Raw genomic sequence first — 22,347 nt, 5'->3', positions numbered from 1 at the left:
ACCAACAAGATGGGATAAAGACTGGTCAAAGCAAGCAATTCATCCAGATTCCAATTGGAGTTGAAAAACACTGGTTTGTAACGCTCTTTCTATTTTTCGATTTCTCTCTGTGTGTAACGAATGGCGAGAGATAAGCCTTATCGGTGGCAACGGGAATTGACCAGATAAAGAAAGACAGTGTATATGCGAGTAGAGTAGAGAATGTGAAAAGAGAGAAGATGCAGAAAGAGCGATGGGATTAGAGAAAATGAAAAGAAAGACAAAAAAAGGAAGTAAGAAAGCGATAAGAAGTCCGGGGGATTCGCGGAATTCGGCCAACAAGTGGGGAGAGTCAAACTCGGGTGGATAAGCCACGCGGTGATTTCTATCTTCGGTTCCCTTGCTGAGACTAATAGTTTCTCATGGTCATTCACCCCCCCCTCATCATTGGTTTTCAAGATCATTTGGTTCTTTTTTTTTTTTCTCTTTTCCCTTTTATTTCATGGCTATCGTGTTTATTGAACAGAGTTATCTGACACAAATCGCGGTGAGGCCCCCCTCTTGATCGGCAGTGGATCCGACCCAAAGGCTCCACTTCAGGGCAGCCAACGGATCCCAACCTTAAATACTGCGGGTATTCTTTTTGGAGCGAATTTTCTATCCTTTGCCACTCCGATCGGCTACCAGTTTTTATGCATGTTGCCACTGTGAATCTCTCTGGTTGTGAAACATGTTTTCTCCAACATTTGTGGAGACTTTTGGGACTGGACATGGAGAAGCAGCCGGAGACATGCTGACAGGCTGCATCACGATGGTCGTGGGTCGTCAGACTTGGTCAGAATCAATTCAGCGCGGGGTTGACCATGTCTGGTGCCTTTAGAAACACCCAAATTTATTAATATAAGAAGGGTTCATGCCAGGGAAATTTATCAGCAGGTCACCCCTGCTGGGAGGCGAGTGGACCAGGGTTCACTCTGATTGGTGATTCTCGTCCGCGGACACGGGACCCTGCATTTGTGTGCGGCAAACTATCGGTACGCAGGCGCCCTCAATTTTGTGCTGGGGCTGCGCGTGCAAACGAGGCCGCAACGATAAGTGGGAATGCCACGGTGGCCTCGGCGTAGACTTTGACGGCGTGGGCATCGCTTTTGATTTTTCCCCAGCTCACGGCTTCGTCAGGCCGGGCACCCGCATCACTGCCGTCGAATTCCTGGGCAGTATTGACGTACACGGCGTGTTCGGCACCGTTCCGCATCAGACACGCGTTAGCAATGTGATGTTTAACCACACCGCCGCCTAAAATAATCATACCCGCCCGGGCGGCCCGCACAGCCATAGTGTTGATGCGGCGCACATCTTCAACAATATCCACCCGGATTTGCTGTGGTGACGATTTGAAGGTGTGGAAGTAGAGCATGTCTCCGAGCGATCCGTCAGTCAGGGCAGGGCAGAAGATGGGTATCTTATTGCGGGCGGCCCAGTACAGCACCGAGTCCTTATTGTTAATTTCCAGGCCCAGCCGCTCGGTAATGCGGCTTGGAGTCCAGTGGAGCTCGTCTTCTACATCCCCAGTCTGCTGCGCCTTCCGCTTGGCTGCCTCTTGCTCCTCTAGCATACGATCCAAAATGGGGACCAACCAATCTTCAAAGGCACAGTAGTTGTTGTTCGGCACCACCAAGTTGCCAATGCGATTGAGGCCCTTGGCACGTAGTCCGGCACCTGGGGTAGCGAAAGCGCCCATATAAGTGGGAGCCAAACATTTAATCAGGTCCTCCTCTACACCACCGGCGGTAGTGACGATGGCCGACACATGATTATGCTTGACGAGGTAGCGGAGAGTATCACGTAGACCAGAGGAGATTAAATTCGAGGTATATCCGAGGAAAATAGTAGTCTTTGCACCGGTTTCCGGGTCACGGAAGGCACGCTAACACAATAAATATGTCAGAACCGAAAGAAATCATGGAGGTGAAGTACCTACCATCTCATTGATGATGCGGGCAGCCTCGGCAACCGCGCTGCCCTGGAAGCCCATGTTGGTCATGTTATCGACCATTTCTGCCACAGTGATATCCCGACCCTGAAATTTATCGAAGTCGACTCCGCTCACTTGTTGTGTTCCTTCGGGAACAGGTTGAGATTCCACCAGGACCGCATTGCTTGCGGAGGTGGGGGGTGCGGCGTTGGGCTGGCTCATGATGTTTTCTGAAAGGTTGTTTGAAGGCTTTTGTAGGGCAAAAGAGATACAAATGGCTAGATTGAGGTCTAGGAAAAGATTGTATATTGATCCAGCACCTTGACAATGATTCTGTTCAAGTGTGCATGTAGTGGGCTGTTATTGTATCTGCCGATAAATTCTTTTTTTTTTTTTGGCGGGGAACCATTATCGTCCCGAGTAGACACCTAAGGCAAATATGGCCTAAGGCATCACTAGGATAGGCCATTCACACATCTCTCAAAACAGGGCTTGTAATGTCAAACATGCAAATTTAAATGCAACAAATTAATGACAAGCCCCTAGAAAATCCAAAGTGCAGTAAATCTTGAGGCTACACTGGAAATCTTGACTTGAAGGTGATCGCCTGATTCGCCATGAACCCCCTGTCGTTTCATGTCGATCTGCGGCGTTTCGGGCCCAGCACCAGCTAGCACCTTCTTCCTGTGGCGTCCAGCTGTATCTACCTAGCATTGTGGACGTCATGCAATGATACGCATGTTCGAATACTGAGTATTTCGATTACACTCCAATGTTATTAGTCGCTAACTCTAGCAATGGAAAGAGTGTTGATCATTAATCGAAATTGAGTTCGCTTGAGCTGTCTGTGGCTAGTTCATTAATGGCGGCTCCACAGTGTGCACGGGCACTCTTCATTCCTTTGCGATTCTCGAATCCTTTACCGACGGCGATGACTGCTTTGCATGGGCCAACTTATGTCCGAGGCTATGACCTGCAGGAATCAAACTCCTGCCGGCGTGAATAAAGCTGATACTTCCCACCATCCTTGCCAGATCTTGAAAATGTCTGCACGATCGGATCGAATAGTTCCTCGTGGTGGTCCGTGCTTTGTCACGTGCCACAAGCCCCCCAAAGTCGGGTCCAGGTGCGGGTTCTGGATTCTTCATTCCCGGGACCCTGTTTCGCCTTCATACAACCCTTCCCTCGACTGCTTTCCAGGTCATCTCATGGTAGCATGACCTGGTAATGTCGTCTAGATTCCCCCCATCGTCCGGGTTTAATTCCCGCGACCGTTCCCCCCGCTTCGGGGACCGTCGTACGGCTGCCGGTCCCCGTGGCCCTGACGACGGCAACGTTCCATTCGGCAGGGAGCCTCCAAGTGCCCCGCGCGCTCTACGTGGCCTGGTTGATTCGCCTCGAGGTCATTTCGGTGGACGAGGTCGTGGATATGGCCGAGGTGAATTCCGAGACCGAGATCGAGACATACGTGACCGGGACCGCGATCGCGAATTTCGAGACCGCGATGCGCCGCCATTCCGTCGTGACATGGACCGTGACTGGGGTCGCCGCGACCGCGACTTTGATCCCCGGGATAACCGCATAGGCTTCGGACGTGGCCGGTCCAGATCCCCGGCACGCGACTTTCGTGATGCGAGAGAACCCCCCAGCCGCGATTTCGACGTGGTTCGTATGCGCCGTAGCTCCAGAGACAGCATTTTGTCCGCATCTTCTGGTGGCCCAGATGGTCCACCGTCCAATGGAGGTCACCCCCGAGGTGGCTCTATGCGTGGCCGAGGAAGAGGGGACTGGGAAGGTGGTCGCGGCCGAGGGCGCCCATCGTTCTTCGATGACCGTGAACAATTTCGCCGAAGAAGTCGATCTCGTGATACATGGAGAGACCGCGGCAGAGATCGTATGATGGATCGGGACCGTGATCGTGATAGAGACATGAACATGGACCGAGATCACCCTCCTCTAGACCGCCCTCCAATGGACCGACCTCCTCTTGATAGACCTCTTGATCGCCCACCTCTTGATCGTCCATCTCTTGATCGTCCATCTCTTGATCGTCCACCTCTTGATCGTCCACCTCTTGATCGTCCGTCCATGGATCGTCCTATCATGGACCACCCTATGCTGGATCGCGCTCTCTCAGACCGTCCTCCTTTGGACCGCAATCGCGGATTGGATCGAGACCGTGACATCATGCGAGACCGTGAACGTGAACGTAATATGGATCGACGCGAACGTTTTGATCGGCGTGAAGATTGGCAGATGCGTCGACCAGATCGAGAGGATCGCGACCGTTCTGTCGAGCCATGGAAAAGAGAGCATCCCCCAAACCGTGCAGACGGCCGTATCGGCTCAATTGCTCATGGGGGCTCTTCATTCATAGGCGCGCCTGCTTCGGAGCGTATGCCTGATTTAGGTCCTATAGATCAGGCTCGCAAACCATCCATCATTTCTAATGTCAGCGGACATGAAGCTAGACGCGACAGTGATCGATCTGAAATTCCTCCCCTCCGCTCTGAACCTCCTAAGGATTTAGGACCAATCAATCAGCACTCACCCCCCCCATCAGCACCACAGGTCCCCGCATTTGGCTCTGTGGCTGCTCCAATACCATCAGTACCACCCGTGAAAGGACCATCCGAAGGTCGTACTTTAAGCGATGCGTCGGTTCAGGCCGAGAAGCCTCAGAATGAAAAGCCTAAACCGATATCGCAGGCTCCAACAGCCCCTAAAGCAGAACGAACTGATTCAACAGCACAATCTTCAGATATTTTAAGCCAGTTCTCTCACAACCGCCCACCCCAAGAAGATCAGAGGGCATTTTCGCAAATACCAGACCGATCTCCGCCGACTGCACCGGCTGCAATGGCAAAGCGGGATTCATTGAATGGCCAGATAGAGTCGCAAGGAGCACCGAAATCAAACACCGCATCTACCTCACCCACCATCTCTCGCTTGCCCGCGCCGCCGCGCTCACTTTCACGTGATCCGTCAATTTCTCCACGAATGCAGCCATCCAACATACCTACCGGCCCTCGAGGATATCCGCGATCAGGCTCCTCACCGCGGGGAGGCAGTAAAGGAAACAAGCCATGGGCTCGTCCTGGGTACAGTCGTGCACCATCTGTATCCGCCGCTCCACCAAAGAAGGAATCCGACGAGCAAGAGTTCATGCGTCCACCCATTGAAAAATCACCAGAGGAGAATCGGCGGACATTTGCAGGTCTAAGGGATGATCCTCAGAAAGAAGCAACTATTCCTGCTGAATCCATTCATGCTACATCTCCAAGCTCCCCGTCTATGAAACTTACCATCCGCAGCAGCCCGCCACCGATAGCAATGATTCAGTCCCCGCCTAAGGGGGATGAGCAGGCGCGAAAGCTAGAGCACAGGCCGGAGAGGCCTGATCAAAAGGCTGAACAAATCAAAACGCCAGAGCAGAAGCCCGAGCCGGCTGCGGGTCCAGAAGTAGAGTCGAAGCAACAGCACCAGCTGGAGCGGATATCAAATTTTGAATCAAACAATCAACATCACCTGGCACAGAAATCGCATCAAGTGCCTCCAGAGCAGGAAGAAAAGCAGCCCGTTTTACAAGACCGGCCAAAGCCGGAACAGGAGCCAAAACAGCACAATGAGTCTGAACCAGCAGGAAAAAGCCAAACGTCTCTTATCCCTGGTTTTGCACAGTCCAGTGATGAAGATGAGGAGAACGAAGTCTTCAGTCATGAATATTTGGAAGAACGGAAGCGCAGTTTTGAAAGGGACATGGAACTTCTTCGAGCCGAGATACCATCTTCTCCTCTGGAAGATCCCCATATTGTCTCTCTCCTTCTGAGAATTCAATTACTGGGTAAAATTGCCCAGGAAGAGACGGCAGACCCAGCCCCAGCAGAACCCGTTCCCTCTGTTGAGGAAGATGCGGCGCCTCCCGTGTCGGATGAGGAGCGAGTCGTGACGTTTGCTCCAACCGCAGCTGAAGGCTCAGTTGAGCCGGCTCCTCAAGCTGCCATCCAATCCGCTGTACCGCATCCTGAAATCACCGTTGATGGCCTGCCTTTCTTGAACGATGGCCCCCCAACTCCACTCTCTGATATGGAAATATGCCAAGACGATTCCGCCAAAGCACAGCTCAAAGAGGTGTTTCTTAACGAGCTCTCTAAGCAACAAAAGGAGATTGCGAAGAAAAATGCTGCCCTCAGAGCAGAATACATGGCTTATTACAAGCCTTGGCGGTTGAATGTTTGGGAGCTAGATCGTCTCAAGAATAAAAAGCCTTTGACTCCTGGCCCGGCCTCTCCACCGCCATCTACAGTCCCTGTTACACCAACTGTGATGCCGGAGGGTCGAGAAGGTCGACGATACAAGGGCAATAGCGAGTTGGATTTTCTCAATGCTTTGAAGGCATCCGAGATCTCTGCACAGGAGGAGTTGGAGCGACGCAAAACAGAAATGGTCACCGCTCGCCCTGACTTGTCCCGCGAAGCCATAATTCCAGAAATGCTGGAGCCACGAGAAGCGAAAGCCCGGATCTACAAGGATGTTAACAATGCCGTGGAAACCGATGCTGCCATGGATGTATTTGGCTTCCTACCACCACCAAACGACTTTACTAAGGAAGAGCACACAATGTTCACAGATGCTTTCATGGCGTATCCTAAAAAATGGGGCAAGATCGCTGAGGCCTTGCCTGGTCGAGATTTCCAGCAGTGCATTGTCCACTATTATCTTACGAAAGAAGAGATCAAGTACAAGGCAAAGCTCAACAAGCGGTGGAGCAAGCGAGGAAAGAACAAGACTAGGTCCGCTCGGCCTAAATCCAATGCGCTTATTGCCGATTTGGGTGTGGTCAAGCCTGACTTCGACGGGGAAGAGGAGCTTCCAGCTGTTACTGATACCGGACGTCCTCGACGCGCTGCTGCTCCAACCTTCGGTGATTCTAATGATGGTCAAAGTGCGAAGGAATCTGAGCCGATTGAAAAGCCTGCGTCCCGACGTGGTGGCCGACTTGGTGGTGCTCGTGCCCCAAAGCGCAATAAGACAACCGAGAAGGAACAGAGAACTCAAGGGCCACCACCGCCGCCACCGCCGCCTCCGCCGCCGCCGCAACAAAGCAATACTCCTCTCGCTTCTATTCCAAAAACGGAATTTGGTTTGGATGGCATGGTGGACCCTGTTATGCCTTCAGATCGAGAGATGAGCGAGAGAGAGGCCCAGATCCCTGCCTCTCGACCCAGAGCTGGACGTGGAAGAGCAAAGGAGGGCGTGTATGTCTTTGAATCTACAGAGACTGATCCAGCTATGATTCCCAAACAGCTGGAAACAGGATATGGATCCTTGCAACCGACAAGTTACTGGTCTGTTCCTGAGCAACGCGATTTCCCTCGATTGCTTGCACACTTCGGTCGTGATTTTGAAGGCATATCCAATTTCATGAAGACGAAGACAACGGTGATGGTAAGAATTTGTGCATAAGACCCAGGATCATGAGTTCCAGCTGATGTGATCGATACAGGTAAAAAATTACTACCAGCGCCGACTCGACTCAGGACAGAAAGACTTCGAGGAGCTCCTGTTGATTGCGGAGGATAAGAAAACTCGCGGCGAGCCAACTGGGCCTCTCCCTGTACCTAGCGTTGCTCCTAAGCGACGTTATGAGGCAACCCCGTCCACCATTGTTCCTCGTCCTCTTGCTCCTCATGGCGATCTGATGGCGGAGGCGGATGAAATGCGATTTTCCTCCAAAGGCAAGCCCCTTGCCATGTCTCCCCAGCCAATGCCAATCCATGGCCGCCCTCTGTCCGAGAACGAGCGAGGCCCTAATCGCTATCCAACATTGGCACAGGCATCTACTGCGGGACCAGTGCCCGCGGCTGCGACGAGCCTTGGTGACGAGACTCGTGCAATGCGAGGACATCCAAATCGGATGTCGGGCCCACGATTAGGATACTTCACCGAGGATCGTCGGGATTCTTCAATGCTACCTCACTCGAGCTCACGCGGCCAGGAACTGCAAATGCCGTCACGTCATACTCCATCAGCATCTGTCCCCTCAGAATTGGCGCGAATGGATCCTTTGTCCGGGCAGGCCTACATGTCTGCCCAGGCCCCTTCCATTCTCGCCCCTACTCATTCACGCCATACCAGCCTCACCCAACCCCCTGGCTCGCCAACACAATTACCCAGACCCGAGCTTGACATATCTTCTGTTCACCGTGATCCCTTCGGACAACGACAGTACTACTCGCTTTCAGGTCAGCCTGGGGGACTTCAGTCACCGCGCCCAGTTTTGTCTCCCACTAAAGATGTTCCTCGGATGAGTGGTACCCCGGCGCCTGATTCCAAGGTGCCTGCTAAGCGCTCCAATATCATGAGTATTCTCAATAACGAGCCAGAGGAGCCTCAGCCTCGGAAGCGATTCGCAAGTGAAGCTCCATCTGCGCCTGTTTCTGCGGCTTCGGCTCCACGTTCTCTTTACCAAGGCATGGGTGCGAGTCGTGTAGATGAGACTCCAATGTCAAGTGTGACGACGAACTCTAGTTACGGGCAGCCAAGCCAGTATCAAACTTCATCCCGTGGCTATCAGGAATACTCTACTTATGGACCCCCTCCTGGTAGCTCAGGAACATCGGCAACCAGCGACTGGATGGCGCGTTTCGATCCTCGGGCTCAGCAGGCAGGCTCGCAATCACAACCGCCACCCCCTTCACAGTCGAGTAGTCGTCCAACCGGATCGCTGGTCTCCCAGAATCAATATCCACACTATGCTACCACCCCGTCCCAGTCGACCGGTCAGTTAAGCAATATTACGGTCCCGTCCCCCGCGCCAACGCCTCCACCAGGTTCTCAGCGACCTGCTTATCCCAATGTGTTTTCTCAACCATCGGCTGGCCCAGGACATGCGTCATCGAGTTCTCGCGACTTGACTTCCCAAAATCAAACCTACCGACCTGTATCTCCATCTTCAAGGGCAAGCAGTGTCGCTTTTGGCTCCAGTCGGGATCCTCCTACCCCAGGTCAGCCATCGGCAAGCTTGTATGGTATGCCACCCCGTCCGTCTGGCGCACAATCATCGTATTCTCCTGCCACACCATCTACAACGGCCTCTGCGCAACCACTTGGTCAAAGCTATCAACATGTCCAGACCTTGATGAATGGAGCACACCGCTCCACCCCTGTGGGCTTGACTGGTGGTCCTCCGGCGTATGGACATAGCACTCCTCCCCCACAGGGTCAAAATGGCCGATCGATGCCATCACTCTCGGGCCTTGCACGATCGTATACTCCGCCATCAGGAATGCATCCTTCGATGAGCGGCAGCAGTATGGGCTATGCGCCCCCTCAACCGTCGGCTGCGGGAACAATGCAGCCTCTTCACCAACGGCCTGCAGGACCAGGTTCGCTGGGCGAACCGACATCTACACCAACTCATCATCGTGTCTACAGTCAGGGCTCGATGCAAGGTGGAATACCACCATTGCACCCACCATCGCAACCACCTCGCTAAATTAACGCTTTCTCTGCCGAGCCTGTCACAATTTGCAAATATCATCGTTACATTTAGGGTTCGATGCAAGGTGGAGGGAGCACCACCATTGCATCCACCATTTCAAACTCCTCACCTCATTTCCAATTTTTTCTCGCTTTCTTTGCCGAGCCACTCACAATTTCCTAATATTCTTCAATATCAAGTCGACACGAGGAACTTCTTGCTATGTATTTGAACACGTGGAACGCATAGGACTCTGGTTTGTACATTAGGGGCGTCTTTTCTTTTTTTGTTCTACCACGTTTTGGCCACGACCGCGGAGGCGAGTTCTCATTTGTTTTCCGTAACATGTACAGTGTACTGAATGACTTGATGTATGAATTATAACAACTTTTATTCCACTATCCTACCTCAAAGTAGCCGAAAAGATAATAGCCGTTTCTCCCATACAAATAACACCAAGGTCACCGATCCAGCTGGTTCATGTGGCTTGGGAGGTTCCACTCGTCATAGTCCAGATGGACAAAGGCACGATCCACGGTCGGTACACTCTCTAAGATGTATTGCAGGCTCTCTCCCACATCATGGCTATCCCGAAGGCTAGTCCGCTCATCGACAACCAAGTCTACCTCGACATTGAGCTTGTCACCAGCGTAGTAAGCCTTGAGATCCTGAACCTTTTGGATAACCCGCGAGAAACGCATAGTCATGTACAGCAGAATACTGTGATCAGTAGCGGAGGCAGCTGCACCCGTTAAACGGCGAATGTACTCGCCGGCCGTCTCGCCCCAATTCCACATGATATAGACGGAGAGGAAAACACCTCCTAGGGAATCCAGGTACCAAAGGTGTGCAAATGCTCCAACTGTAATCATGCATTAGTATAGTTCCAAGAATGCAGACTCACGGGAATGGAATGAACGTACTCAACGGGAAGATAATACTAAACGTATTGAAGATGACATCCGTCATGGCATCCTGTGCAAGCACTTGTACACTTGGGCTAGGAATAAGTCGACACCAAATCCAACAAAGCAACTTGATGACAACCGTCGCAGCCATAAGTGAAATAGACGGTATCGAAAGCTCCACGACAGCATGATCCTCCCCCATCAACCGATTGACAGACGACAGCGCAACCTGAAAGAAAGACGTAACCATGATGACAGAGAAAACCAACACACTCAACGGCTCCAGTCGACGACGACTGATTGGGTATCGATTCCGATCCTGTCGCTGGATAAGGGTCATCGTAATCCAGATGATGACCGTGCTGAGAAAATCCAGTACTCCATCCACAAGGCCTGCTAGGACGGACATGGAGCTTGTCAAAGCCATGATACCAATCTTGGAACCGAGGAGAATGACATTTGCCGCGAAGTTGACGCGGATGGCTAGGTTGATTAGTTTCTCCTCCTTTTCTGGCGACATGGCTCCGTGGGACTCGAGGTCCTGTATGGAGTGGTGGGTGGATGGTTCCTCTGACGGTGGTGAAAGCAACGGCGCCGTTTCATCGGGGATACGGTATAGATTGTGGGGCGTGCGCTTGATTCTGGAACCCTTCGACGGTTGACTACGTTGATCGGGGGTGATGTCTGTTTGGAGAGTATCCTGTTCTGCTGGCGCATGGTGGTGACATCCATTGTAGTCTTCGATCAGGTTATGTGGGAGAGAAGAGTCCAGTAGGCGATCGATGTAAAGATATTGGGAGATCAACACATTGTTGTTTTCGTAGTACTCTCGTCTGCAAAATGAATAAGCATTACATCACGGGAGTGCATGATGCATCAAAGAGGTTCAAATTTACAGTGGTCTTCGTAGACCCTTTAATGACTCGGGCGACCGATAGTAGCGTTGCCTGGGCGCATGGAAGCGGTTAGGTAAGGGACATTCACCGGAAGCTTGGCTCGTGCGACGCACCATTCATATCGGGCATTTTTGTGTCCAATGAGCAAGGGGCCTCGGCGAACTGATCCTGGTGGTATGGATTCTTCGCTGGGGTCTTGTAGAGCTGGGCTGGATGTGCGACTAGGCAAGAAGGTCAAGATGCGCTGACCGCGGGTCGTAAGGATATCGCGGTCCGGTTCTAGACTGGGGCGCCGCGGTAGTAGGACCTTGGGCGAATCAGATGGGGAGGATAATGGAAGGAAAGAAGTATGCGAGCTCATTCTGAATCATATGAGCTACCTTTGTCCTTGCCGCAGTGTTGTTTGAAGCTTGGTGGACGGTTTATGAGATCGTCAACCGTGGTGACGGCAGCTCCGTCCGGTCCCTGGATGCCTGATATATCGGGCATTAATTTTAACTAATCTTACTTTCTTGACTCGAATGCTCTTGACGATAGTAAGATGGCCATGTCAGATACTGCAATTTTTGTAAAATATACTGGCAAAAGCCTTGGGCTGTAACTAGTATCGATCTAACGAATGATACCAGTCATGTGCAATGAATTCAAGCCTCCGCCCTAAAGGGGCATAGCGCCTAGAACCTTGAGGCTGATGTTTACATATTCATTTTCTGCATATGGCTACGCCGACGTCCTGCCAAGCTACACCATGCAAGATCCAGAAATCGCATTTATCTCCGGTCCCATCAATACTGGGCCACAAGAGGAGTACTTCAGCCATTATATCCCACGCATAGACCAGGCAATCTCTCGTGGGGACAGCTTTGTTATTGGCCCCATCCCAACCGGAATCGACGCAGATGCCCTATCTTATCTCCTTGCATACCCTATACAAGCCACCCGAATCACCATATGTGTGACCCCCGCCGAGGACGGTATGTGGGGTGATCGGTTTCGCGCATCCGGAGTCAATGTGCAGGTTGTGGATGGTCAGATGAGTCGCGAGCGGGACGCGATCATGACTAGCATCAGTACCTATGATATCCTACGCGTGCGCACCAAAGCAGAAGCAAGAGAATTTTATGGTTGCTTTTGGCGGGATGGGCATGTGACAAATACAGAACGCAACTGGAAGCGTCGCAGGGGAATTGCAGAGGATGTGACTGTAGATGCGAAGGAGATAAATCAATCTATGGGGATGATATGCACGGATGAAGAACCCGATGCTCCTAGTCCAGGGTGTTTGAGTATCCTTTCCAGATTTTGGCGTTGATTGTGTTAATAGGAGTTCATCGGGGTGTCTATATAACGTTGGAGCCACATTATTCCCATGTGCAGGCATATCTTGCCCTCCACACTCTATGGCCTGATGTATAGATGGTCCTTTTTGTAGGGCCGAGGTCATCCTGCATATGCCCCAGTCGTGGCCGGGTGGTTTAGTGGTGACCTCCCTGGCTGGTACTGAAGAAACGTCTAGCGGTGGGGGCCCCGCTCACGTTTATCACAAGGTATCGCCGGTTCGAATCCGGCAGCCACCGAACCCTTAATCCTCGGACTAAGGTTGACCACGGAGGAGGAAGGGGTTGGACTGGATTACACGCCCAGTGCCAGGGGAGAGATAGGGGGCATATGGAGCAAAGTTCTCATTCATTGCCTTCCCTCTCGCTGTCTCTATACGCAGCTTAGTTAGAAGTTTCTCTGAAGGTTTGTGAAACTTTCCCTTCAGAGACCATTTTGCCTATGCATGGCGAGGCAAAGTCTACGCGGCAGGTGGGGTATAATACAATTTTCGAACTTCTACGGTCTCCTAAGCGAGGATGTACCGCCTGTATCTAGTCGTCTCCGAAGTCTACATAGCGCCCGAAAAACTGTGGAAGCTGCATTAGACTATAATAGAACTATCATCATCATCATTATGCCCCAGTCTCGGTTTCATTAATACAGGCATATTTCGGCCCGACTCGATATACATAATAAATTAACGTGTTTATCTGAATCTCGGAACCGGAATTTCAGATGGTGAGTAGCTTAACGTGTCTCCACCGCGGGACTTGCGGAATGATCAGCGCGCCAACCACTCACAGCATTGATCCCGCACTAAAGTGGAGACATTTTGTTCAGGCCCGAGGGAATGCGCAGAGTATGGAATGCGCGTCATCACTTTCTATTACCGTGACTGCCAAAGCGTTGTGGCTTCTCAGCGACGCGGGCTCAATTATACTAAGTCAAACATAATTTGATTCGTGGCACATAATCGGTATTGCTTCAATTCAAGGATTTGTCTACGTAGAGCTTGTGGCGTCAAAATATGTAATTTCATGCCGAGATGCGGGATTGCGGGGAAGAGCTACCGGTCTACATTCTGATAGGTAGCGAGCCATCGCGGAATGGACATTCCCCAATCCCGAGTCGGCCTCAACCCCGCCAGTGGGTACTAATGTGAATTCCAGTCATTCTAACTGGCTCTGCAACCCTATAACCGAACGTCAATCTTCACCGATGATAGCCATTCGTGCGTCAGTAGTCGGAAAAGTACCGCCCTCAAGGGTACAGGCTGCTATAAGAGCTGCACGACCCGTCTGACTATCCCTTTAATTAAGTACAGGTTTGTGAGGATCGCAAGGCACCATGACGCTTCAAACACTCGCCCTCGCCGCTATAGCGGTCGTATACTTTGTCATTCGCTTTTTAAACCGCACCGATACTCCCAAGATCAAGGGTCTTCCCGAAATTCCAGGTGTGCCCCTCTTCGGCAACCTGCTACAATTAGGCGACAAGCACGCAACAGTAGCAGCAAAGTGGGCGAAGAAATTTGGCCCTGTCTTCCAGGTTCGCATGGGAAACAAGGTGCGATTTGCGTTTTAATCCTAATCAAGAGACTTGAGCCTGATTTGTGTTTTGTCGCAGCGCATCGTCTTCGCCAACAGCTTCGACTCCGTGCGCCAACTTTGGATCAAGGACCAGTCTGCTCTCATCTCCCGACCTACCTTCCATACTTTCCACAGCGTCGTTTCTAGTTCGCAAGGATTCACAATTGGTACATCGCCTTGGGATGAGTCCTGCAAGCGTCGTCGCAAGGCGGCAGCTACTGCTCTGAACCGACCTGCCGTGCAGTCTTATATGCCCATCATTGATCTCGAGTGCAACACCAGTATCAAGGAGCTCTACCGGGACAGTAAGAACGGTACCTGTGATGTCAACCCCACGGCATACTTCCAGCGATTTGCGCTCAACACCAGTCTGACTCTCAACTATGGACTCCGTATCGAGGGCAATGTCGATGATCAACTGCTTCATGAGATCGTGGACGTCGAGCGTGGCGTTTCCAACTTCCGCAGTACATCAAACAACTGGCAGGACTACATTCCACTGCTGCGTATTTTCCCTAAGATGAATACCGAGGCTGAGGAATTCCGTGTTCGCCGCGACAAGTACTTGACACACCTCCTGAATATGCTGAAGGACCGTATTGCCAAGGGCACTGACAAGCCTTGCATTACTGGAAACATCATTAAGGACCCCGAGGCAAAGCTAAATGAGGGTAGGACTTCCTAAGAATAATTCAAGTGTGGACTATAGACTGACATATGGCAGCTGAGGTGAAATCGATCTGTCTGACTATGGTTTCTGCTGGACTTGATACCGTTCCTGGCAATCTGATTATGGGCATCGCATACTTGGCATCGGAAGATGGACAAAGAATCCAGAAGAAGGCATACGACGAAATCATGGCTGTGTACCCCGATGGTGATGCCTGGGAGAAGTGCCTAGTCGAGGAGAAGGTTCCTTATGTCACAGCTTTGGTCAAGGAGATCCTGCGATTCTGGACCGTCATCCCTATCTGCCTGCCCCGTGAATCAACCAAGGACATTGTTTGGCAAGGCGCGACCATCCCAGCCGGCACAACATTCTTTATGGTAAGCACTTTCGCCACATTCAATTGTTTGGTCTTTCACTCACCGCAATCTAGAACGCCTATGCCGCTGATTACGACGAAGACCACTTCAAGGATGCTACCAAGTTTATTCCTGAGCGCTACCTCGAAATGGGCGAAGGATCCGGTACACCCCACTACGGCTACGGAGCCGGTTCCCGGATGTGTGCTGGCTCGCACCTGGCAAACCGCGAACTCTTCACGGCTTTTATCCGCCTGATCACTGCCTTTGAGATGAAGCCATCGAAGCAGATGAGCGATAGACCTGTTCTGGATTGCATTGATTGCAATGCCATTCCTACTGCCTTGACAACAGAGCCTAAGCCTTTCAAGGTCGGATTCGTTGCTCGCGACCCTAAACTATTGGAGAAGTGGATTGCCGAGAGTGATGAGCGGACTAAGGATCTGTGATTGGTTACTTGTATCTTTTCTTATGATGTTTGCACGAGCATTCCAAGGTTGCATTTTGGATGTATGATGAACATGATTCTCTGTATATAGTTCTGCACGGAAAGTAGTTCTTAGAGACACTTAAAAAATTAGAGTGTTGTTTCACTACTATGTTCAATTGTAGCCTCTGGAGCAGGGCTTTGCGTGTAGTTCGCATGTGGTCTAGAGGCACATTGTGATATGATCTAGGAACTTCTTCAAATGCTAATACCTTTGTTACAGCATGGCAATTTCGAGTCCATTTGCCATTTTCAGACGCGACGTCTGTGACCTCGCTCAGTCTTATCTTCTTCCAAAGGACCTGCTATGTGTTTGTAGCACCTTCTCCTCAAAATCATATTATGGGTCCTGTATATCACACTGGCATTGTCACATAGTTTGTCGAGGCGACGTATCCGATTTCGCCGAGTCTCATCGTTATCCGTAGACCTCTCTATGTCTTTTGTTAGGCCAGCCTCCGATTCGTACGTTGCGTCCCCTCTATCATGCTGTACTTCTCGAAGCTTTTGCCGGACTAGACGTTTCAGATCTCCCGGTGCTGCTTCCTAGTCATCTACAGCCAGTCAGTAGTATACTACCGGTAGTGGGAGAGTGGTAACGGCGATGGAATTGTGAGTGGTTGCGATCTGTGAAAACATGCTTTGGATATCACGTGATAAGGAAACGACCTTTGTGCAAATTACTTCATAAGAAGTTCACAGTGCCCAGAATAGGTAATCGGCCTGCAGTGCCACCGGTGACGGTGTTGCCTTTCTAAACCCATCAATAATTTAAACTAGTTAACCCGACTACTCACGTTAGGGGGCGCCCGGTTACATAAGTTGATCCTCTGACCAAACTCGTGGCTGCTATTTAGTGGATGTGCGGATCATCCCCACCAATCCGGGGGCGCCTCTTTCGTCGCGGAACCGACCCCCGCACTTTCTCCTTCTCTTCCCACTCCCACGACCCCGGACCCTATAGGTAAAAGTACATCAATCTCCCTGGGGTTGCCAAAATGGACCACCTGCAGGATTCTATGCATGTTTGGGAGAAGCCTGCGTCAATAGGGGACGGACACGAAGACCGACCGCGGAAGAAACGTCGCAAGTACATTGCACGTGCTTGGTATGTCCACCTTTTGTTACCTTATCAATCAATGATTCCTAATGTCCGCAAAAAAGCAATGAATGCAAGCGCCGCAAGATCAAATGCAATGGCGAGACGCCATGCCATCGCTGTGGGCGACAGCGCATTGAATGTGTTTACGTGGAGAACACACCCCAAGAAAGTGTTGGCGAACAAGAGTATGCAACCTATCCAAATAACAATGCAAAATCTCTCGATGATTTGGAGTTCACAGGCTGACATTTGAGATCTAGGAATTTCGAACGACTGTTTGATCAAATGCGCTCCATGCAGGACCAGATTATGTCGCTATCTGCAGCTGTCCGCTCAGTGACGCATAGCGACGCGTCTCCTCTTACTGGAACTCGGCCTAGCGTGGTTGGAACTGTAACAGGATCCTACGGGTCATTACCAGCTCAAAGATCCATACGACGGGTATCGACCGCTCGCGAGACACCATTCCAGGGCCCGACAACCTCGGCATTTAGCTTCGACCTTGCCAAGTCCAGTTTGCAACAGCGTGGAATAGTTGAACGCAATGAAGCAGGCGACGAAGGTGATGTCACTCAAGAACCATCGCCGTTGGCGTCACCGTCTGCTCCCAATCGTGAATTGGAGGTCCGACAAGCGGTGGACCCGCTTTGGAATCTTTCCAAGGACGAAGCATTGCGACTCTGTCGAGTTTATGAAGAGGAAATGGGGATCATGTACCCTGTTTTGGAGCTCTCCGAGCTGTTGGATCAAGTTCATCGACTCTACGGTTTGATAGATAGTTCCACGAGACCGAAAGACTTCACTGGTGCTCATAGCACGTTGGACCGGGAAGATGTCTCCATTCTTCGATTGGTGTTTGCGTGTGCTCTGACTGCGGAGGCTAGTGGCCGCAGCGAACAGGCCACTGCACTATTCGACAGCGTACGTGATGTACAAGACAATTGTGTCTGGGGTCCTCCCGAAATTAAGAGCATTATATTCTTGACACTGGTGGTACGTGCTTCCTAACCCTCAGAGGAAGTTGTTTTTCACTGACATATTCTTAGTCTATATTTTATTTTCAAGGAGATGAAGAGACTCTTGCCTGGCGTACCATTGGGATTGTCGAGCGCATGTGTCTAGAGAAAGGACTTCACCGACGGGAAACATTGAATCAACCGGCTATCGAAGCGGAAGGCAAGGACCGAGTACTTCGGCTATTTTGGTCTATCTATATTCTTGACATGCGATGGAGCTTTGGAACAGGCATGCCCTTCGCTCTTGAGGATACCGATATTGACCCCTGGCTTCCAGAGCCCGAAGAAAAAACACCATACCTGCGCGTCATGATCCGCTACAGCCGCATCGCTGCCAAGGTGTGGAAGTTCATATCTGCTTTCAACAACACGAATGAGATCAAGAAAGAGGAAATGAATTATCTGGATTGGCAAGTCCTTAGTTGGGCTCAGAATATCCCAGATTCGTTACGACTGGATCATCCCAGCACCCCAGAAACAGGGCCCGCTGTCGATGGCCCACGAAGTCTGCGACGTCTTCGTGCATTATTATACCTACGAGCCAATCAACTCCGAATGCTCATCCATCGCCCTGTACTGCATACAGCGGCCCATATTTTGCGATGTCCCAGCGAGTCTGAGACAGTAGTCAAAATCGCCAAAGATACCATCCGCTTCATCACCCGCCTCAACGAAACATCGGATATCTATCAGCTACAGCAGGTGACTTTCAATTGGTTTTTAGTGTCTGCCCTGGCCGTCCTGTTTCTTGCTGTCTCCCAAGCGCCGACGCAATTCAGCGGGTCGTGCAAAGAGGAGTTTTACTTTGCATTGGAGCTAGTCAAGGGATTTTCTACTCAATCCTACATCTCGCGAAGACTGTGGAAGTCCATTCGCAGCCTTCGCAAGCTCGGTCCCCAGTTAGGATTGGGAGGGCACAGAACCCGCCCAGATCATACCACCGTTGAAAAAGAACATGTGCCGGAAATTTTGGATGGCAGATCGCCAGTGCCACCAGCACAATGCTCGAGCATTAACAGCCAGACACCGCTTGATGGAGCACAGATGACGCAAGAACTTATGGAGTGGTTTGAAGCGGTCGGAAACCTCGAGGATCAGATTATGGGAGTGGGAGCCGGGCCGATTCCAGAGGAGGGACCTTGGCAACAAATGCCGAATGGGGCCTTTATGTTTGACTATGGGGGAGAACTGTCTAGTGTGATGAAGGACTGTTTCTGAAGCTGTACATTAGATTCATATCTTCAACCTTGGCTAGGCGCGAACATCGCTAGAACTGTCACCTTGAACCCATATTACGTGCCACTATGGAGCTGCGAATACTCAACTATACTAGAGACTGCCGGACTGAAGCTTTTGCAAATCAACAGCCGTCCAATCAGTCACTAACATATGACCAGGCTCATGTGCAAAAACATGTCCATGGATAAGGTCTCCAGCAGCTTCAACTGCCATCTGGGGGGTCACACCACAGGCCTAAAACGAATGAGCTAGGCACTTTGGACACGCCATGGGAATTTAAACTCCATACATACCCAAAACACAGGCACTTCCCCATCCTCGAATACTTGTACGTCGCCAAAATCCGGGCTATTGATATCAAGGATACCAAGCTCTTTAGCACCATCCCAACCCCAACTGACCGGCTCCCCATGAGTCGAAAGATATGGGCGAGTGACTTTTCGGACACGGTCAATCTCCTCAGGGCGATAAGGTCGCATGGAAACTATGCAACGGCCACCAGTGAAAATACCCGCTGGGAGTAGCGGAATATTAGACTTGTACATAGCCACGATGGAACCTGTTTGTTGATGTCGAGGCTGTAGACCTGCATTGGTCAAGGCATCTTCAAAGGAGAACGAACAGCCGATTAAAAAGGCGACATGATCTTCCTTCCATAGATCGAGAATATCGCAGGACCCCTTTAGGTACTTCCCATCCTTGTATACCCTGTACTTAGGAAAATCCGTTCGAACGTCAAAATCCGCGGACTGAATGCAGCCTGGCGGTTTCATTGTGTGTGGATCGCCTGGTTGGGAGGTCATTCCTAACAGTGGACACGCGACTGGATTGCGCAAACATAGATTATGGAAGTCAGATGCATGCTTGGAGGGCAGAACTAGCAGGTTGGCTTGCAGATAGCCTGGTGCGACACCGGCTGTGTTCGTCAGACGGTTCTGTCGACATTGTAAGCGTGCCTCGAGAGATGTTGTCGCAATGCTGCCCATATTGCTCATGGATAGCCACACCGGACGAAGCTTGGACACAAACCGAAACAAAGATTTGAGTGTTGGAATATACCTTTATCTTTTGCTTCGGTCAATGGCCGCTGGTCTCTTATCATCGGGATCCACAACCCGATCTGGGGAAAGCTCGGTCTTACTCCGCACCAGCAAGGTTCAAGTGGCACCAATCAACATCGCAGAGGCTGCTTCCTGCCTTTTTGAGCAGTGATGTGCAGGGTGAGAACTGGCCAGCGTCAGTGGCGAAGCTCGCGTTCAAGTTTCCCGCTGCCCCTCTTATCAGCCTTTCACCGGCCCGAGATTGTATCCCCTCGGTGGAGCACACCGATGTAACGAATGGCATCAGGAGAGATAAGCCTCGTTACCCACTGCTATCTTGCATGGTCGTGACTCCGCATAACTTCTCTTTCATTGCCTTTATCGATCAGTGAGATATATCTCCGACTTGATCTCTTCAATTATCTCCGATCTCACCGTCCTTTATTCCATCCATTTCACCTTTGTGTTGTGTTTTGATACCCGGAGCTTGACTCCTGAGCATTGAGCTCTCATGTCCTCCCACGCCCATGATGACCAGGCGCCTGCCCTGGAGCAGAGTCAGTCTACGTCGAAGAAGGTTGATGAGAAGATGATGGTGGCCGAAGAAGCATCGAATGGAGAGTCACTCGACGTGGAACTCGACCCAAAGATGGAAAAGAAGCTGCTTTTCAAATTGGATCTTTTCTTTGTGCCAATCATCATGCTCACATACCTATCCTGCTTTCTGGATCGATCTAATATTGGTAAATCTCAAAACCGAATTTTGGATACGATTTGACTCTGACAGAATCTCAGGAAATGTCAAGGTCGCTGGTATGCCTGCGGATATTCACGCGTCAGACAGCGAGTTTTCAACAGCCGTGTCAATCTTCTATGCCACTTATGTAGTATTTGAATCGCCCTGGGCGGTACTCATGAAGAAGCTTACACCACGAAACATTTTGACTGGCCTCTGTATCGTGTGGTCCCTCACCACTGTTTTTACCGGCTTCATCGAGAGTGTCGGCTCACTATACGCCACCAGACTCATTCTGGGTGCCTGCGAGGCTGGGCTGTTCCCTTGCTTGAACCTGTACTTGACGATGGTCTATCGACGTGAGGAGCAAGCTAAGCGGGTCTCCTATCTGATGAGCTGCGCTGCCATTTCTGGAGCCGTGGGAGGTCTGCTGGCATATGGGTTGTTGCAGATGGATGGGATAGGAGGAAAGGCTGGATGGAGGTATGCTTTTTGGGACTGACGACCTACTGCCAAAAATAAGTCCACTAACATATCTGTTTCTTCAGATGGGTGTACATCATTGAAGGTCTCTTCAGTTTTATCATCGCCATCCTCATTTGGTTCGGTTTACCAAACAACCCTGAAGAAGCATATTTCCTCACCGAAGAAGAGCGCTGGATGATGCGTGTACGCAATGAGCAACGGAGAAAGTACATGGGCAGTGAGGAGTTTAGCTGGGAGGAGATGCGTATTGCCGTGACTGATCCAAAGCTACTCTTCTCTGCGATGGTCCAGTTCTGTCAGGACATCCTTCTCTACGGATTCAGTACTTTCCTGCCAACCATTCTCAAGAGCATGGGCTATGATTCTCTCATGAGCAACGTCTTGACCGTACCGGTCTATATCTGGGCTGCTGCTATCTTCATCGCCATAGCTGTGTGTGCCGATCGGTACTCCAAGTTCGCATCTGTAAGTTCTGCCATGGCATATCTGGAGATCCCTCAAGCTGACCTTGACGTAGTTTATATTTGCAGTGAACATTTTCGGTATAGTTGGTTACATCTTACTATTGACAGTCAGTAGCACTGCTGTCAAATACTTCGCATGTTTCCTTATTGGAATTCCGACATATACCGCTGTCGGTCTCAACCTTGCGTGGCTCAATGTGAATGTCGCACCTCAGTACAGACGCGCTCTGGCAATTGGACTACAACAGACCATAGGCAACTGTGCAGGTATTGTTGCTGGTCAGGTCTATCGAACGTCTCCATACGTCCTCGGAAACTCTTTCTCCTTGGGATCGATAGTTGTTTCCCAGGTAGTTGTTGTTTGTCATGGACTCTATCTTCGACGCCAGAACAAGCTGAAGGCGCAGATCGAGAGTGGGGAGAAGGAGGATACTCGTCGTATTCATACGGGCGATGGAGCTGTGGACTTTAAATACCATTATTAAATATGCTAAGAGTATTTTCCAATGTTTCTGGATTTTTAATCCTCCGAATCCAGGGGTCCCAAAATGAATTTCGATTTTTTGCCATCCATACGGGGTCCAATTGTTTCGAAGAGATC

The 22,347-nt window shown here is 50.8% G+C and overlaps 9 protein-coding genes across 9 annotated transcripts; 6 read left to right on the top strand and 3 right to left on the bottom strand.

Moving 5' to 3' along the window:
* Positions 1–1,027: 1,027 nt before the first annotated feature.
* N7484_002893 (deoxyhypusine synthase) lies at positions 1,028–2,176 on the bottom strand (the record flags this gene model as incomplete). Its single annotated transcript, XM_057113313.1, has 2 exons — positions 1,028–1,906; positions 1,961–2,176. 2 exons carry the CDS (start codon positions 2,174–2,176, stop codon positions 1,028–1,030), a joined length of 1,095 nt encoding a protein of 364 aa, XP_056973453.1.
* An 821-nt stretch (positions 2,177–2,997) lies between these two features.
* On the top strand, positions 2,998–3,854 carry N7484_002892 (uncharacterized protein; the record flags this gene model as incomplete). Its single annotated transcript, XM_057113312.1, has 3 exons — positions 2,998–3,080; positions 3,193–3,619; positions 3,678–3,854. The coding sequence occupies 3 exons, from the start codon at positions 2,998–3,000 to the stop codon at positions 3,852–3,854; spliced, it is 687 nt and encodes a 228-aa protein (XP_056973452.1).
* Positions 3,855–3,925: 71 nt separating this feature from the next.
* Positions 3,926–9,452, top strand: N7484_002891 (MYB DNA-binding domain protein; the record flags this gene model as incomplete). The annotated part of the gene is made up of 2 exons (XM_057113311.1): positions 3,926–7,402; positions 7,461–9,452. The coding sequence occupies 2 exons, from the start codon at positions 3,926–3,928 to the stop codon at positions 9,450–9,452; spliced, it is 5,469 nt and encodes a 1,822-aa protein (XP_056973451.1).
* A 446-nt stretch (positions 9,453–9,898) lies between these two features.
* On the bottom strand, positions 9,899–11,602 carry N7484_002890 (cation diffusion facilitator family transporter; the record flags this gene model as incomplete). Its single annotated transcript, XM_057113310.1, has 4 exons — positions 9,899–10,299; positions 10,361–11,178; positions 11,242–11,292; positions 11,355–11,602. The coding sequence occupies 4 exons, from the start codon at positions 11,600–11,602 to the stop codon at positions 9,899–9,901; spliced, it is 1,518 nt and encodes a 505-aa protein (XP_056973450.1).
* A 387-nt stretch (positions 11,603–11,989) lies between these two features.
* N7484_002889 (uncharacterized protein) lies at positions 11,990–12,553 on the top strand (the record flags this gene model as incomplete). Its single annotated transcript, XM_057113309.1, has 1 exon — positions 11,990–12,553. One exon carries the CDS (start codon positions 11,990–11,992, stop codon positions 12,551–12,553), a length of 564 nt encoding a protein of 187 aa, XP_056973449.1.
* A 1,355-nt stretch (positions 12,554–13,908) lies between these two features.
* On the top strand, positions 13,909–15,625 carry N7484_002888 (cytochrome P450; the record flags this gene model as incomplete). Its single annotated transcript, XM_057113308.1, has 4 exons — positions 13,909–14,127; positions 14,188–14,821; positions 14,875–15,197; positions 15,251–15,625. The coding sequence occupies 4 exons, from the start codon at positions 13,909–13,911 to the stop codon at positions 15,623–15,625; spliced, it is 1,551 nt and encodes a 516-aa protein (XP_056973448.1).
* A 1,036-nt stretch (positions 15,626–16,661) lies between these two features.
* N7484_002887 (putative C6 transcription factor) lies at positions 16,662–18,999 on the top strand (the record flags this gene model as incomplete). The annotated part of the gene is made up of 4 exons (XM_057113307.1): positions 16,662–16,771; positions 16,828–16,950; positions 17,026–17,758; positions 17,812–18,999. 4 exons carry the CDS (start codon positions 16,662–16,664, stop codon positions 18,997–18,999), a joined length of 2,154 nt encoding a protein of 717 aa, XP_056973447.1.
* Positions 19,000–19,110: 111 nt separating this feature from the next.
* Positions 19,111–20,006, bottom strand: N7484_002886 (DUF1445 domain protein; the record flags this gene model as incomplete). The annotated part of the gene is made up of 2 exons (XM_057113306.1): positions 19,111–19,254; positions 19,314–20,006. The coding sequence occupies 2 exons, from the start codon at positions 20,004–20,006 to the stop codon at positions 19,111–19,113; spliced, it is 837 nt and encodes a 278-aa protein (XP_056973446.1).
* Positions 20,007–20,571: 565 nt separating this feature from the next.
* N7484_002885 (uncharacterized protein) lies at positions 20,572–22,231 on the top strand (the record flags this gene model as incomplete). Its single annotated transcript, XM_057113305.1, has 4 exons — positions 20,572–20,803; positions 20,856–21,279; positions 21,345–21,747; positions 21,800–22,231. 4 exons carry the CDS (start codon positions 20,572–20,574, stop codon positions 22,229–22,231), a joined length of 1,491 nt encoding a protein of 496 aa, XP_056973445.1.
* Between the last annotated feature and the right edge of the window lie 116 nt (positions 22,232–22,347).

This window comes from Penicillium longicatenatum (assembly GCF_028827895.1).
Source record: "Penicillium longicatenatum strain IBT 33135 chromosome Unknown contig_2_segment0_segment0, whole genome shotgun sequence".
Taxonomy (NCBI): domain Eukaryota; kingdom Fungi; phylum Ascomycota; class Eurotiomycetes; order Eurotiales; family Aspergillaceae; genus Penicillium; species Penicillium longicatenatum.
This window is presented reverse-complemented; position numbering and strand designations above follow the sequence as displayed.